The 17,987-nt window shown below is 34.4% G+C and overlaps 1 protein-coding gene across 1 annotated transcript; it reads right to left on the reverse strand.

Annotated features, from left to right (window-relative positions):
- Nucleotides 1-2,160: 2,160 nt before the first annotated feature.
- Nucleotides 2,161-13,761, reverse strand: LOC105662343 (uncharacterized). The gene is made up of 2 exons (XM_012283860.2): nt 13,488-13,761; nt 2,161-8,429 (listed from the first exon to the last, which is right to left on the reverse strand). The coding sequence occupies exons 1-2, from the start codon at nt 13,500-13,502 to the stop codon at nt 5,319-5,321; spliced, it is 3,126 nt and encodes a 1,041-aa protein (XP_012139250.2). The 5' UTR covers nt 13,503-13,761; the 3' UTR covers nt 2,161-5,318.
- Between the last annotated feature and the right edge of the window lie 4,226 nt (nt 13,762-17,987).

Consider the following 17,987-nt stretch of genomic DNA (forward strand, 5'->3'; position numbering starts at 1 on the left):
CGGAATGATGATGCACGAGTTGCTTGGTTTCTTCAATCCTAGTCAACTTCAGTTCGTTCACACGTTAACTGACAGAATAAAAATAGTGCGATAAAACTACATATTGCAATTACTCGATAAAATTAATATATCAATTAAACACTCTTTGGAGCATGTGACTACACCTCTTTTTAATTTTGAATTCATACATGTTTGATATTTAATTTAGAAAATTTTACATGTATTCTTTTTCAATTTGAATTAATGTGAATACAATTTTTATGTAAGGGATGTTCAAAGGAAGAAATAGTGCATAATAAGTATTAACATTTTAACCATAGTAACATTAATTAACATTTTTGAACCATATATGAATGTCACTTAAATTTCCATACGAATCTATCACTCATATTATGAAGGATTTGTTCACTCGCCTAATTAAAAATATTTGTATTAACTAGAGCTACGAAATATAACAAAACATTATGAAAATATTTGATAAAATTTATTAAAACTCAGAATGCTATCTAATCAAATTTTCAACTGCTTCAGTCTGCTAAACAATGTGTAAAAATATCTAAGGTGCGAATCTCATAAGTAAAAGTTTAAGTCGACTGTCGAAACATATACCTTACACAATTCGTGTACTATTCCAAAGAAGCCAGTTGATTTATAGTGTATGAACACCGTACGACTTCTGAAACGAACGTTTGTAGAGAACGTGTTAACGGGCTACCGTTAAAAGATCAGAACGAACAATTAACGCGTCTCCAGGGCAAATTAACCAAGCGGAAATCTTCGCGTTACCGTACACGCCCGGTTTTATAACCGAAAACGTGCGAACATTCTCATGGTTTAGTAGAGTTTCAGTTTGCAAAGGAGGCCTTATATGATCGCATTGTCTGGCGCGCGAACAACGGAATAATGGAGGAAACGAGGAGAACCATAGCTGGCAGAAGCGACCCGAACGAAGAAGGGGGAAAGAAACGAATGAAAAGTAGAGGAGGATCGAGGATCCGATGGAAAGTGAGAACACGTTAACCTAAACGCCATAGCGTTTCATTTACATAACCGTAATCCTACTTAGCGGCGGATGCTTAATTCCTCTCGTACATTTTCGTTTCGCCGTCGTACCGGAATTTCGACGGAACACTTTCGCCGACGTTTTGAAATTGGATTCGCAAATCTGAAACACGAATCTCGAGGGCTCAGAATCGAGATTATAACTGCTGGAATAAACAGAGGGGTGGAAAAACACCGTGATCGAGATTAACGGTGTACCGGATGCTTGGGAATTTTGTGAAGTGTCCCTCAATGTGGAAGGAGCCGTAATCCGTTGGATGCGATGCTCCTTTTGTCAGTGGATGCCTGTCATAATTTGTTAATATGCTTGCATTACAAAATCTTCTTACCTTTTGATGTAGCAATACATGGTTTGATATTGGAATATTTTATTGGATATATAATTTTCAATTTTATATTGAATTTTCAGAAAAATTGACATTTTTATGCAAGAGTTGAGGAATAACTTTTAGAAGTTTTGTCTTGAAGCTTGAATCTGGAAATTTCTTTTTAAAGATTTTGTAAGAGATACAACATAAAAATTGGTGCTTAAAGTTTGAAAAGTATTGGATTAAAAAATTAGTAAGTCTGAAATGTTAAAATTAAAATGCTAGACATTTTTTAAATTTTTAAAGTGAGAATTTTGAAAGTAATTTATAAAACTTAAACATTAACTGCTCAAAATAGTTTAATACATTTAGAAGTTTAAGACAGTAATTTTAATAGTTTATAATTTTAATTAAATTAATTTTAATAGTTTAAAAATTAAATTGAAGCTTAGAAATAAAATAAAGAAAAAATAAATTGCAATAAATTAATACAAAATAAATAAAAAAAAATTAAAATAAATTAATGCAAAATAAATAACAGTAAATTAATACAAAATAAATAAAAAATAAATTAATACAAAATAAATAAAAAATAAAAAAAATAAATTAATACAAAAATAATCAAAAATAAATGAAAATAAAGTAAGTAAAAATAGAATTATCTATATCACATAATTATTTAAATATACCACAATCAGAATAACAAAATATATACAAAATAGAAACTAAAAATGTAACTCGAACTACTGAAAAAAAATGCAGGTCAAAGGAAAAAAAATGAAAGAAATCCTTCTATTTACAAACAGTCGTATATTTACACTCTTAACATAACTCCGTAAATACACGCATGTATAAAAATTACAGTCGTACGCGTCACATTCAACGAATGACAAAATCGATCGCGTAACACGTTAATTACCACCGTGCAAACAACTTCAATACGACTCTTTAACAACATTGTCATTAACTGTCGCTATTTTTACTATACAAATTGACAAAAATTTGAAGTTTACAATCGCACCGACAATTACTGGCAATTTGTTAACACTTTGACTGCCACGTCCACATGTGTGAACTTTCCATATGAATCACATGTTCGCTAACCTAACTAAATAGGTTATATAACGAAATCATGCCTGAAGCTATGAATAATAAATATAACAAAATCTTCATAATAAGACCTGTTAAAAAATATGTAATAAAATTTTGTATATTTTCAGTGTAGCAGTCAACGAGTTAACGTGAACGATGATCGCACAGTTACTATATAAAAGAATAAATTAAATTACACATACATATAAAACAAAAAGGAAAGAAGAACAATAGGAGGTGGAGTTAGAAGGAAATTGACATGTTTTATGGCTTGGCAGCTTTGTAGCTGCGTGTTTCTTAACAACCGAGCATCTCCCTAAGCTTATATACGCTCTACTTATTTTAACGTATCCGCAATACACCAAGTTATGCATAACCATTCGACCTGGCAGCACTATAAAAGTACAAGAAGTTTCAAGATTACTCTGAATACGAGACGTGTGCGTCGTTGATAACGCAACGGTGTTAAACCCGGCGTCGATGAACGGCGCCTGCCTTGCATGCGAAACGCGTTAACATTTTATTACCTATATTTCTGGCCCAGGTTATATATTTCAGCATGTGATCGCATAGGTTATCAACCGGACGACAGAGTTTTACTGCTTCTCTATATATGACTCATGTATCTTTGGGTACTTTTGCCTCAAAATGCTCTCACTTTGAACTCTTTCTATTGCGGGAAATTACTGTACAGGTTCAGTATTCGAACAGCATTGTAATTCGCGAATGAAGTTATTTCTTCACACAATTTTGAAAGAATATTGACCATAATTTTTTGGTCAGGGTGCCTAGTATGTAGTCTTCAAAGTAACAGACACCAAATAATTGTTTAGTCAAAGTGCCCAGTAATATAGTCTTCAAAATAACGTACACCAAATAATTTCAAATAAAAAGAAATAAGTTCAATTTTCTTCTCAAATTCAATTTCATCGTGATACCTTAAATATGTTAAATAAAGTAGCCTAAAGTTTAATCATCAACTGTGGAACAATCTACGTAACTCTCGAACACAGTGCTGTCCAAATACCAGTCATAAATACTATTTTCCATATTGCTCGTTTCAAAAGTATCGACACAAACAAGAAGTAACACTCATAGTAAATTATCCGAAAGTGAATTAAGTAAGAAAATCTCATTCTCGGTGCATAACTGGTATAACGTATTCCATAAAGAGCAACGGACTAGATATATGCATATCTACCTGTTATCGTCACAAAGGTATGCAAAACCGTGTGTGTATCGCCCGCAGACTCGAGCAATGCGTTTCACTCGAAAACAAGATTTTTCCCTGAAAGGTAAGCGACATTACTCGAAGCTGTTAAACGAGGTTTTGAACTTTCACCAGGGTGAAGGTTCGCCACGAATGAAAGTGGTTCGGCCGTTTGCGAGCCAGATGAGCGTTGCAAAATATTGTAACCGATCAAAAGCGATTCTAAGTTCGCGATTGTTCCTGAAAAACGGCATCGATACCTCGTTCGAAGCTTGTTTCGCCGAAGAGTTTTCGAGAGAGAAACTGTTGCAATCGATGAAACACTTCACGATTTTGTACCTTGCGGGTTTCGCGATAAACATCTGTTTTTTAACGAACGAATTTAACGTTTGGGTTATGTAATTATTGTTTGAGGAACGAGAATTTGTTGAGCAAATTGGACGCTTTGCTTCGTAACCGACCATCGACGTATTAGCCAACAAATAATTATCGTTCTCGCTTCCTGGATGAGCGAATAGGTTACGTAGGTTGTAACTTGTTGTCTTTAATTTCGATGAGAAAGACAACGTGTATTTAGGAGGCTAATCGTCGATTGAGGAATGCAATTCTTGCGTTGCGAAGAATTGTTGAATTGATGAAGAAATATTGGATCGTTGAAATTAGTAGAAATTGTGGGAATGCAACTTGACACCTTGGGAACATTGGAACAACTAGAATGTTTTTAGGGTGTGTTACTGAACGTGTGAAAGTATTACACTAAACAGGATCTATTGATTTTTGTGGGGTAATAGAATTTGAGCATTTAGAAGTTCAGATATTTGGGAATTGAATATTTGAATAATTGAATAATTGAACAACTGAACAACTGATCAACTAAATAATTGAATAATTGAACAATTGGACAATTGGACAATTGAACAATGGAACAATGGAACAATTGAATAATTGGACAATTGAACAATTGAATACTTGATTACTTGAATACTTGAATACTTGAATACTTGAATACTTGAATACTTGAATACTTGAATAATGAAATAATGGAATAATTGAATCTTTGAATAACCGAAAAATTGAATAATTTCTGGACTTAAGAATGTTAAAATTGAAATTGAAGAATTGAAATACAGGATTTAGGAAAAGAGAAGTTCAAAAATTTAGGAATTTAGCCATTTAACCTAATCCACCCTAATCTCCACCTAGTTGCGCCAATGGTGATAGATAAAAAAAGAAATTACTGAAATTTTCTACATACCTACGCCAAATTGTTACTTTTGAAATTACATTTACATCGGCCTAAGAAATGTTAATTCACCTTGATAACAATTATGTACTCAAATGCCATTAATTTTCAATCAGACAATAATAAATAGAAGTAAAATTAGGCTAATCTTCACTTTTTCTATAATTTCTTTAGAAACCAATGATAGACTATCAGTTCACAATAACGGACTATCAATCAAGACACAATGATGGACTATCAAGCAGTTCGCAATGACGGACTATCAATCAAATCACAAAGGATGATTTCAATGAACATAATTCTCAACCTCGAACCTGAGGAACGAATTATGAAATATTTTGCGATGGCTTATCCTTTCCATTCGAACAGCTAAGACAATCCTTTTCATGACACTCTAAAGATGTTAAGAAGATTTCTCTTTACTTGCACCTTTCGCTTCTTCCGAAACACCTACATTCTCGCTTTTCGTTACTGACCTGGTCTCCTTGCGGGAGTCACTGTATTGATTATTGAAGAAAAGAGCAACAGCTTCCTTCTTCGAAGCGTCTGCTTTATTAAATTCACTCTCGCTTCTGTCGCTGGCCAATTCACCAATATCCTTTTTCCCCGATCCCTCCTCGACCGTGATGTAATGTCCCTTAGGAATGTCGGTGTTCCTAGCATCCGGTAAATTACTGAACACGTGTTGCAACGACTGTGCTTCGGGATGACCTTGAATCTGAATCTGCCCTTGCTCCGGTTGCTCAATGGCCGCCAGTATATCTTGCAGGAGTCCATTCGATAAAACCTGATCATGTCTGATGCTGCCATCCGAGTTCTCAGTGCCTAGTCCTCCATCGGCAGCCTGAATCTGCAGCATATAAGTGCCCTTGGAACCCTGAACTTCGAATCCGTCACCTCCAGTGGCCGATAACCCTTTGGCCAGAGCCACAGCTTCGTTGCTTTCAGGATTGTTCAAGAGCTGACTGATGTCCACCTCGTTCGAGCCAAGGTTCTTAGCCTGACCGAATCCTTGGTGACTCAAGTTGGCGGTCAAAGCCTCCGCCCTTATTCCAGAATCATGAGAACTCGAAGAGAACGAAGACTCCTGGAGCTGCGTCACAGGAGGAGCCGACAACACGTTAGCCACTTCGGACGATTGGCTGTGGTCGCTGGCCAAAACGTTGTCCGAGTGGTCGGAACTCGTGTGAACTCCTACCGGATTACCGTAACTGTCCTTCAAATTGGTCTTCGGCTGCTCGTAGCTGTGCAGATTCAGCTGACTGACGGACTGAGCTAGACCCAAACCTCCCAGACTGTTCGACAGTGAGCCCACCTTGAAATTCTGACCCAAATCGGCGGACAAGGACTGAGTAGGAAAAGCGGCGCCGAAACTGTGAATCTGGGGTCCTGAAGTGGCCAGGTAGCTCCCGGTATCTTCGAAACTGTACTGCGAGCCAGAACCCGTCTGCTGGAAACCGCAATCGTGACCTCCACCTGTCGACAGCGGTAAACTCACCACGGGGGTGCCATAGGTGGTGGTTATGGTATTACCGATACTGTCGTACAGGTTGCTCCCGAAGCCGGTGGAGGTAGAAACGAAAGAAGAAGCTGGGCCAAAGTTTGGAGCCCCGTATGTCAATACCGGTGCCGGGGTGTTGAAATCGCTGAAGGACAACGGCGTGCCATAGTGAGCGTTCGGAGCAGCCATGGGCGAATTTGAACCGAGGCTGTGTAACTTGTTGAACGCTACTGGGGCGCTCAGGCTGGGCAACTGCTGCTCGAACGACAGGGTCGACACGAACGTCTTCGGTGATTTCAGGTCGGAGTGTCTGGGTGGCGGCAGGTAGCGATTCAGGTTGCTCAATAGTCCGCTAGGGATGGGTTCTTTGAACTTGATCGGCTCGCGATTACGAGGCGGTATCAAAGAGCCTGGAGGTGGTGGAGGGGATCTGAAGGACCCGTGAGGACGATAGTGATGTATGTTCTGCTTAAAGAGAGATCCACCGTGCAAACCGAAGGAAGAGAACGACGACGCTCGACCTGCTTCTGCGAGAGGGTACGGTCCATTGGGTGAATACGAAGACAGGGGAGGGAAATTGTACGTATCCAACAAAGGAGGTGGAGGCAGAGGTATTCCGGTCTCAATGGAGTTCAGTTTTCCAAAGGATACACTCGTCAATGGAGGACCATAACTGTTGGCCAACGCATTGGCTGAGATCTGAGACAACGACAAATCGTTTCCTAAATTCTGAAACGCATGAGTGTCTCCGAGCCCAAGATTGAAATGTGGCGCACTATCCAGCACCGGTAACTTCAAACCGGAGAGGTCTGACAATGACGAGGATGTGGGCAATATTTCAAATCCAACCGTTTTGATGACAGGCAGAGGTTCAACTTTAGGTACCTCGTACTGTAAATTAACCTGGCCAGACACGAGCTTGTCGGGTAGATCCTTCTTCGGCGGGTTCTGGTTGTCGTTGTGGAAGGGTTCGTACTCGGGCAACGATGGCGGTGGTAGTCCTGCGTTTTCATTAGAGTTCGACTTCACGGAACTCTTCAGATCCTGAGCTTCAGGGTTGTGTATCGGAACCCCGTAAGAATCACTGGGCACATTTGGATTGTCCGCGGCATGCACATTCGTAGATGACTGGTGCACGTCCACGGAGTGGTGTACGTCTGATGGAGGTCCATAGGTGTTTTGAGGTCCCTGCTGATTGCTCAATCCGGCAATCGGTTGCCAGCCGTCGTATTTGATGTCGGGTGGCGTAGGCGGTGCTGGGACACCCGGTGGAGGAACCGGTGGAGGAGGTGCGTACAAATCACCAGACGGTGGTCCATACTGAGATTCGGGCAGCGCTGAAATCGGTGGCGGTGGTGGTCCATATTCGTCGTTTGATTGAGCGTTAAACTGAACGGCAAGTTTTTGCGGGGGCTCGTAGGTCAAGGGTAGTGAAATAGAAGGCTCGTGCACCGGTTTCGTTGCCCTATGACCCGAAGACACCGCGGCGATGTATTGATTAGATATGCCAGAAGTGAATTTCAATGGAGGACCATACTGAGGCTTCGGTGGCCTAAACGAGCCGAACGAATATGGTGGGCCATAATGTTGCTTCGGTGGCCCGTAGTGGAGTTTCAGCGAGCCGAAGCTCAATTTTGGGGGCAAAGGAGACAAAGGAGGACCGAAACTTTGCTTTGGTGGACCGTAGACTGGTTTAATGTTTCGTGGAGGTCCGTATGAAGACAATGGTGGCCCATACACCGGCAACGATATCTCCGGTGGCGGCGGTGGATATATAGGCGTAGGTCCTTGATCGCCTACCAGTTCCGGTGGACCATAAACTGGCGCTGGTCCTTTCAAGTTAGATCCAATCGGTGGACCATAATCGTCAGCTGGTGGACCGTAATTGCTTATCCTATCATCGGCTTTTATTTCGTTTGGTTTACTTTCTTCGTTCTTGATAGGTGTCTGCGCCTTGTTTACCACTGCTTGAACATGGTGTCCGATCAGCAGAATACACAGCAATGCGATCATCTGAAATCAAAATGAAACTTCTCTTCAACTTTCGTTCGGTTTTAATGATAGTGAGTTTGGTTATAATTGAATACCGTGTCACAGTGCGATGAAAGTGAGACAGGTGATTATTGGACACTTGTAATTACGTATTAGAAGGTTATGGCGGGTAAATGGAGCGTGAATAGAAGTAGATCATGCGGCGGTGTGGAAATATTAAAATGAACGCCAAACAGGTTTTATTTGGTATGGATATCTTACAGCTTCTGACTTCATTGATATTACTATTATTGCATAATAATTGCTATTTAAATGAATTGTCTAGTATGGTTAGTTTAAGTAACATTTAATTCACACCTGATATTTATACAATGACTGCTATAACTGATGACTCTATTATTATATAATAACTCATATATAATTGGTACAGCCAAATGACTATTGTCCTACTTAAATGGTGGTGCTGGTATGATAATTATAATAGAATTATTATTAATAAATAACTACAACTTAAGTAATAGTATTAGTATTATTAATTCAATGAATATTTTGACGAATAACAATTATTAATATTACAACGTATTACTATGTAATAGTAACTATTATTTAGCAGGTATAATAGAATGTTTAAACACTATTATTTAACAGTAACTGTTAACTGGAAATGAATGTTTGAATCCATGAAAGAAAATGAAGACATTGAACGTTCCTTTCCGCCATTTGTCGAAAAGTAACGACAAGAGTAGAATTTCTAGATTTGAGAGGAGTTAGCTAAACTACTATGGCATCCTCTCCAGTTCTAATTAGTTCGTCGGCTGCATAACTGTAGCTTAGTATCGCGTACACATTTCGCTTGTGCATTGTCTACAAACTCCATATTGAAGGCCGTGGGAGACTTTAAGCTAGTTTACGACCTTGGTTGCCGCTAGATGAGGTAGTCGTTCCAATGTACGTGAAAATTATGTGAACGCGCATTTACTTTACTCGCTGCGAGTATTAAACTCATGGTTCCGTGAATAATTACGTTAATTGCAAAGATACCGCGCCACAGAACGATGGAAGAAATGACAATTTCTCTTTAATCTACGATTGTTTCCTGTCCCGACTGATGTTAAATAACAGTGCAATCTAAGGTATATATCTCTTACTGAAATGAAAGTTACTTCGGTTGTATTGCTATATACAGAAATTATATAAAAATAGGAAATACTGGATATTAAAATTAAATTCAGTTATATGTGTTTTTGTTAGAGGTTTATATGTGTGATATAGGTTCGTGTCGTATGGCCTTTAGAAACTGTATAAATGGAAGAAATTGTAAAATGGTATAATAAGAGGATTTTTTCAATGTATATCCATATTACGTTCACTATATATCCACATTAATGCTTAATCAAATAAATTAATCAGCTCTAATCATTCATCTATAATTCATATAAAGAAATATGTACTTTGAAATGACCTCATTACTGAATAAATACTAAGTGTATGTAGCTACTATTATTAAATTATTTTTACTTAATCAGCAGGTATATAAATATCTAAATTTCTGGATAAATAAGAAATTTAAAAGTGAAATTATCATACAATATTAAATAATAAATATTGTAGTGATTATACAAGAACCTGAAAACTGTATTTCAGATTGAAGGATTAACTTCATAAATTGTTTAAAAGTTATTATTTTGTAAAAATAATGTTATTGAAAAATGTATGTAATGGGGTTGTGACTCTGTAGAATGACATAATTTACAAAAATAAATGTTACGGAAGATGTTCTTCGTCTTCATTGTCGAGAACATTGGAGCAGAAAAACAGTTGTGACCTTTTTGTAGTAATAGTCATTCACTATGTCCGTATTACACCATAATAACCAATTTGTGTCTTTTTCGTGAGGAATATTGGATACAGGACAAGAAACCTAGTTATTACCATTAAAAAGCCATTCTGGGAAGTTTCAAATGGCACAATGACCGAGATACAAGGTTAACATAATATGCACTTTCTCTCAAGTGCAACTACGAGAAGTGCACTCCGAGAATGCACTGAAATAAATAAACAGTAACAATAAACCTTGTGTTGGATTTCTTCAAAAATAGTAGGGAATGTCATATACTTTAGGTATCTCACCTTGCAAGAGTATTTATTGCAACGAAATAAAATGCGAAGTAAATAAAATCAATAAAATCAAGTCAAAATTTCATAAAAAAATGAAGGAATGTAGTTAATGTAAATTAAAATTTATTTTTATTTTCCAAAAGATGTATTACATAAACATATTCTTAAATAAAGATTTAAAGGTAAATACTAAAGTTTTGAAACAACTGCAAGTTAATTTTGCTTCAACCTAATATTTAAATTTCTGTAAATCTCGACTTTCTTTCATTTAATACACTCTTTTATTTATTTGCAAATTTACAACAACGTTTTCATCATTATTCTTATCTTATCGCTTTTGTATTAGTCTTAAATTTCAATCAACTCATAATTGTCAATAAATTATTTATTTAAAATTATGTGATTTTAGTTGTGTTCTTAAAAATTAATTTTTATTGTTTTTTTTTAATTTTATTTAATTATATGTATATTGTGTCTAATAGCATACAATAATTGATGTGAAATAATAAATAAATTATACGATAAAAATATATTATTTCAAACGACAACAGCTATTTATAATAATTATCAGATACAATTATAAATATTAAAAGACATAATTTGCTTTTAAAAAGCCATTCAACGTCTTTCACTTGTCCAACAACAGTTCTTATTTATCTGCAAAAACTAAAACACTCAATTTGTGAAAAATATTACTCCTAATTATACTTAAAGGAAAATGGAGATATTTGACGTTCGACTCTTCTGTAATTACTTTCGAGACATCAAACCTTAATTACTTTCATTGCTTGATCGTTCTTGTATATACGCTGAATTATTTTAATGTCGTTGCTTTCTATACTTTCAAGTTTAATTGAACGGCAAATATAATCACTTTCATCGAGTTTGAGTATTTTTATAATGTTGATGCGACTAAGTCTCGATGTTAAGTGTAATACGATCCACCATTAATCAAATAGTTGAAAAGTTTTAACTTTCACGTTTCGTGATAGAAATGTTTTCATTTCACTTCTCTTTTTATATTTCTGTTCGGAGAATTTAAACAACTTATTTGGAGTTTATTTGAAAAGTCCTGGGTTTTATTGAAAATCCATTGAAAATTTTATTGAAAATTTTATTGAAGAATTATTTAATGAACTTGGTTTAGTAATTTTGTATTTCATTTCATGTTTAACGCTATTAAGAAAAAATTGGGTAATTATACGTCACGTTCAGCGTGATTGATTAACAGCAAAATCTAGACATACATAAATGAATAACAAATAAATTAGAGTATTAATCATTTCTGATCTGAATAATCATACATACAGTAAAATAGAAAAATATTAGCACACTGAAATTTCAGTAATAATTATAATTGAAGAAATAAATAAATGTTATACAATATATGCACTATTGTTGAACAAGTAATATAATATGATAAAATAAAATATATATTTCAGATATTATAATATATTCGAAATAATAATTTCATACAATAAAAATTAAATAAAAATTTCAAACTTAGAAATTTTCCAAAGTGAAAATTATACATATTAAAACATTCTAAACTAAATTTTTCAATATTAAAATTGTATAAGACAAATTTTAATGATTATCTAACCCATCTTAACAATTTTTATCTCCTTAAGAAAATATAACAAAAGCACTTCAAATCATACTTTGAAAATTTTAACATCAATGTACATTTTAAAGCTGAAAATTTTGACCTTAGTTACCCACAGTATTTTCGTATTATAAACGAATTAATAATTTCGTTAAGCTTCTATAAAAATCTAAAATTTGCTTGGATGTTCTAATAAGAGTAGTATCCGTACGTTAATGAAAAGTGTTTACGTGATAAGTAGAAAGGTGTCAGTAGAAAGGGAGAGTAATTTCCCCTAGATTAATAGCACCGGAACAACCAATTAAGAACAAGGAACGCCAAATCGATTCTTGTCAGAGTCCGATAAGAAGCTACTAGCTATTTAATCTGTGCTCTAAAACGCTTCTCAAATTTTACTATTTTTATTCAATTAACAATTTACAAAATTCATGTTTAATTCTGAAACAAAATAATTTAATAAAATTACTAAAATAATACACTTTAAGAAAATGCAGAGTTACATTTTTATTTTAACTAAATATAAAATAAATTCCATTTATTTAAAACAAACGTATGTGCAACATATGTTACATTTTATATCAGTAGTATAAAATTCGAAAAAGATTCAGTTTCAAAAGAAATGTTTAGTTGAATGAAAAATATTAATAGAAGATCGATGTTGAATTAATTTGTACAAAATTCTGCCAACTAAATCACGTCATAATTTTTTCATAAAAATATCTTTCAAAGAATTCCTAACATTTCATTTTTCTAACAATAATCTTTTAAATGATAAACTGTTTCATAACTTATAAAATACTTTGTTAGAAATAGCCTTTCAATTTTACTCTTCAAAAATAGCCTTCCAACTGTTTCATCCTACTTCACTTTTACTTTTCAAAAATGACCTTCCAACTACATTCTACTACGTTTTCATTTTACTTTTCAAAGACAGACTTTCGACTCTATTATTCTACTTCCTTTTAATTCAACTGTTCAAAGGCCTTTCAAGTATATCCTACTTCACAATCGGACACCTTTTACAACAAAACCGTTGAGACTCGATAAATTAACCGAATAGAACACACTCGCACTAAAATTTAAAGGCAGCATGCGGGTTAAACTCGTGAAAGGTTAACAGTCCAGCATATCCGGTCATCGACATTCATCGTCGTCGCAAGTTTTCGCGAAACTCTTTCCGATAAAATAGCATCCATCCGGTGAGTTGCAAGAAAAGATCCCTTGGCGCAATCACAGATCACGTTAATACACCTCGAGTAGATTAATCGAATACGAAAGAACCTCGTGACAGACACTGAGTCGAGCGCACTGACCATAAAAGGCAAATCACTGTATAAAAATCACCGATCACCTACCTTGTTTCCGATCATGCTGCACCCACGTAAATAATTGTCCACACTGTACACTGATCAAACGACACTATGCGTTTCCTCTCTTCACTGGATCCTCACGAACGATATTCGATCGTTGCTTTCTTAATCGAGCACATCGTCGCACGTCATCCTGACGGTTTTACGAACAGCCACCAGACTCTGTCACTATCAACACAAAAAATGCACGTTCAGGTACGAACAGTCCACTTATATAGACTCCGAGAGGGGTACCGGTCGAAGGAATTCTCGGTTGAGTTTGCCTGAGTAAATCGAGGAAACGACAGACAAGAGGAGAGAGAGAGCAGGGAGAGACGGTTAAGAGAGGAGGGAGAGACGGTACCCTCGCACGACGAGTTAAAAATTCTCTTTGCAGAGAAAGTAGGCTAGCCCTGTCTCTGACTCGGCGAAGAAAGATGCGCTACTCGGAAGTATTCGACCATTCATATTTATCGATCCTCTGAACAGGATGTATTTTATTTTTAGTTTGGCTGGTAGGTGGATGGACCATGGTATTGATGGTTGGAGGTGACAGATCTGATTGATCAATGACTTGACAGTGGTAGTTACACCTTTTTTTTGGAGAATAGTGGTGATTTCGCAGTGTCTGATAATACTATTAATTTTGACTGATTGATTTATCGTATTGGTATTTATTGATTGATTCATTATATTGATATTGATTAATTGATTTATCATATTGGCACTTGTTGATTGATTCATCATATTGATACTGATTTATTGATTCAACATATTGATATTGATTGATTGATTTATCATATAGGTATTGATTGATTGATTGATCATATTGATATTATCTAAATGATTTATTATATTGGTACTGATTAATTGATTGATCATATTGTATTAATTGATTGAATTATCATATTGGTATCGTTTGATCGATTTATCATATTGGCACTTGTTGATTGGTTCATCGTATTGATACTGATTCATTAATTCAACATATTGATATTGATTCATTGATTTATCATATAGGTATTGATTGATTGATTGATCATATTGACATTATCTGAATGATTTATTATATTGGTACTGATTAATTGATTGATCATATTGAAATTAATTGACTGATTTTTCATATTGATAATGTTTGATCGATTTATCTTATTGGTGCTGATTGATTGATTGGCCACATTGATATTGACTATTTGATTTATTACATTGTGACTGATTGATAGATTTATCATATAGGTATTGATTGATTCATTGATCATATTGATATTGACTATTTGATTTATTATATTGTGACTTATTGATTGATTTATCATATTGGTACTGATTGGTTGATTGACCATATTGATATTGACTATTTGATTTATCATATTGTGACTGATTAATTGATTAGTCATATTGATGTTAATCGATTGATATATCATATTGTACTAATTGATTGGTTGAGTCTATTGATATTGATTCATTGATTTATCACATTGTACTGATTGATTGATCGATCCTATTGATATTGGCTGATTGATTTATCATATTGATACTGATTAATTGATTGACCATATTGATATTGACTATTTGATTTATTATATTGTGACTGATTAATTGATTGATCATATTGATGTTAATCGATTGATATATCATATTGTACTAATTGATTGGTTGAGTCTATTGATATTGATTGACTGATTTATCATATTGATATCGATTGATTTATTTATTATATTGGTATTGACTGATTGATTGATCATATTAATATTGACATGATTATATTAATAAATGTACTAATATAAATATAACACAGACACACTTCATATAATTCTCCAAGCATAAGTTCGTCAAATACTTAAATTTTCAAATGCGACCCACGTTACAAACTGAATAAAGAACTCTTATCAAATACATTAAACGCATGAATAAATAATTCGAGCACAGCATGTTGCTTCTCTAACGATAAAAGATAATTATATCAAATGTAGCTTATCAAATGAACGACGTGAAAATGTTCAAAGTCTGACAGGATCAAACGATAAAGAAAAAACATTGTAAAGTAACATTCATGTCGTTTTATTTTGGACCCTTTGGATACGGCCGGTGTACATTTCATCGCTCGCCATCAATTAAAAGTGTCACAGTGATAACGGTCTACCAAGTTACCAAGCTATCTGAAATCTCGCTGAAACAGTTAATTATCGTACAACAGTAATGTAATTCTCAGTTAACGAGTGAGCACAATGAAATAGAAACGCGACCTGTTTCACAGCTTAGCTGAGAGGAAATCGTCATTTCGCGTGTCAAAATGATGCTCTGTGTAACCTTTCCACAAAATGGAGGATCTTTCTTTTAGTTCGCACTTTTGCCTAACTGTTATGAGAAAACGCTGAACTGATTTGTAAAAGCTTTCCAACTACTTTCCAAATTTCCAAATTTCCAAATTCTCAAATTTCTAAATGTTCAAATTTCCAATTTCCATACATTCCAAATTTCCAAATTTCCCACTTCCCAAATTTTCAAATTTCTAAATTTCCAAATTCTCAAACTTCTAAATGTTCAAATTTCCAATTCCCATACATTCCAAATTTCCAAATTTCCCACTTCCCAAATTCTCAAATTTCCAAATTTCCAAATTCTCAAATTTCTAAATGTTCAAATTTCCAATTTCCATACATTCCAAATTTCCAAATTTCCCACTTCCCAAATTTTCAAATTTCTAAATTTCCAAATTCTCAAATTTCTATATGTTCAAATTTCCAATTTCCATACATTCCAAATTTCCAAATTTCCCACTTCCCAAATTCTCAAATTTCCAAATTTCCAAATTTCCAAATTCTCAAACTTCTAAATGTTCAAATTTCCAAATTTCCCACTTCCCAAATTTTCAAATTTCCCACTTCCCAAATTTTCAAATTTCTAAATTTCCAAATTCTCAAACTTCTAAATGTTCAAATTTCCAATTTCCATACATTCCAAATTTCCAAATTTCCCACTTCCCAAATTTTCAAATTTCTAAATTTCCAAATTCTCAAATTTCTAAATGTTCAAATTTCCAATTTCCATACATTCCAAATTTCCAAATTTCCAAATTTCCCACTTCCCAATTTTTCAAATTTCCAAATTTCCAATTTTTCAATTCTATTATCAACAGAAAAATCCTAAACTTCCATCAATCCATAATAACCGTGACTCAAGTCCACAAACGTTTTCAAATTAAATTGTCAGAAAAGTGATTTAAAATAATCAATGATAGTTGAAATATAATTACCACCACAAGGTATATGACTTCATCGCTAAATGTCAACATATACCAACGAGAAATTTCAAGGAAAACAAACACTGAATTTCGTAATTAAGAAACATGAGCTCACAATAAAAATTCTATTTTTATGATGAACATTTCAAATTTACAATATTGTTAGTCGAAGGCTACACGTATAATTCGAATCATGGATTTTAACAACGTGTAACGAAAATTCAACATCCTCGGCACTTCCTTTTGAGTTATAACAGACATCCACTTCTGGTTCGCGTATGTACATACATACAGGAGTTCCTACAAATTACAAGTAAGATACATGTTCCTTCCCTTAATTAACAAAACGGTTGAATACATACAGACATTTCGGGTAGATCCCTTTAGATGTTGCCTTAGCTGCTGGGTACAAGATTCTGTCTCAAATATCTTCAGACGGAATTTGGAATATTAGTGAATCAATTGCACCGCTGTTATTTTGGAGCAAATCACGTAACGTTAATTCAAAACGAAGTGTAAAGTAATCAGACGAATATTGTTCTGTTCGTTAGTTTTGATTTCTGGTATAATTGTAAGATGGGAATTATGAGGGAGTGTTAAATTCTGAAATTTTTTACTTTTTTCGATTTTTGAAATTTCAGGATTCTGATTTGTGGAAATCTAAATTTGCAAATTTTGCAATTTTTATATTATTATAATGGAAAATTAAAAAACTTATGAATTTGGAAATTTTAGAGTTTCTAAGTTTCTAAATTTCCAAATTTTTAGATTTCCAGATTTCTAGACATTTACATTTCTAAATTTCTTGATTTCTAAATTTCTAAATTTACAAATTTCATTTCTACATTTTTACATTGGTAAATTTCTAAATTCCTAAATTTTTATATTTCTATATCTGGAAATTCCAAATTTTCAAATTTTCAAATTTCCAAATTTCCAAATTTCCCAATTTCCAAATTCTCAAATTCTCAAATTCTCAAATTTCCAAATACCCTAATTCCCAAATTCCCTAGCTCCAAAATTCCCTCTTTCCCAAATTCCCTAGCTCCAAAATTCCCTAATTCCCAAATTCCCTAATTCCCTAATTCCCTAATTCCCTATTTCCCAAATTTCCTATTTCCCAAATTCCCTAGTTCTGAAATTCTCTAGTTCCAAAATTCTCTAGTTCCAAACTTCCCTAGCTCCAAAATTCCCTAATTCTCAAATTCCCTAATTCCCTAATTCCCTAATTCCCTAATTCCCTAATTCCCTATTCCCTAATTTCC

This window comes from Megachile rotundata, chromosome 5 (genome assembly GCF_050947335.1).
Source record: "Megachile rotundata isolate GNS110a chromosome 5, iyMegRotu1, whole genome shotgun sequence".
In the NCBI taxonomy this organism is placed as follows: Eukaryota; Metazoa; Arthropoda; class Insecta; order Hymenoptera; family Megachilidae; genus Megachile; species Megachile rotundata.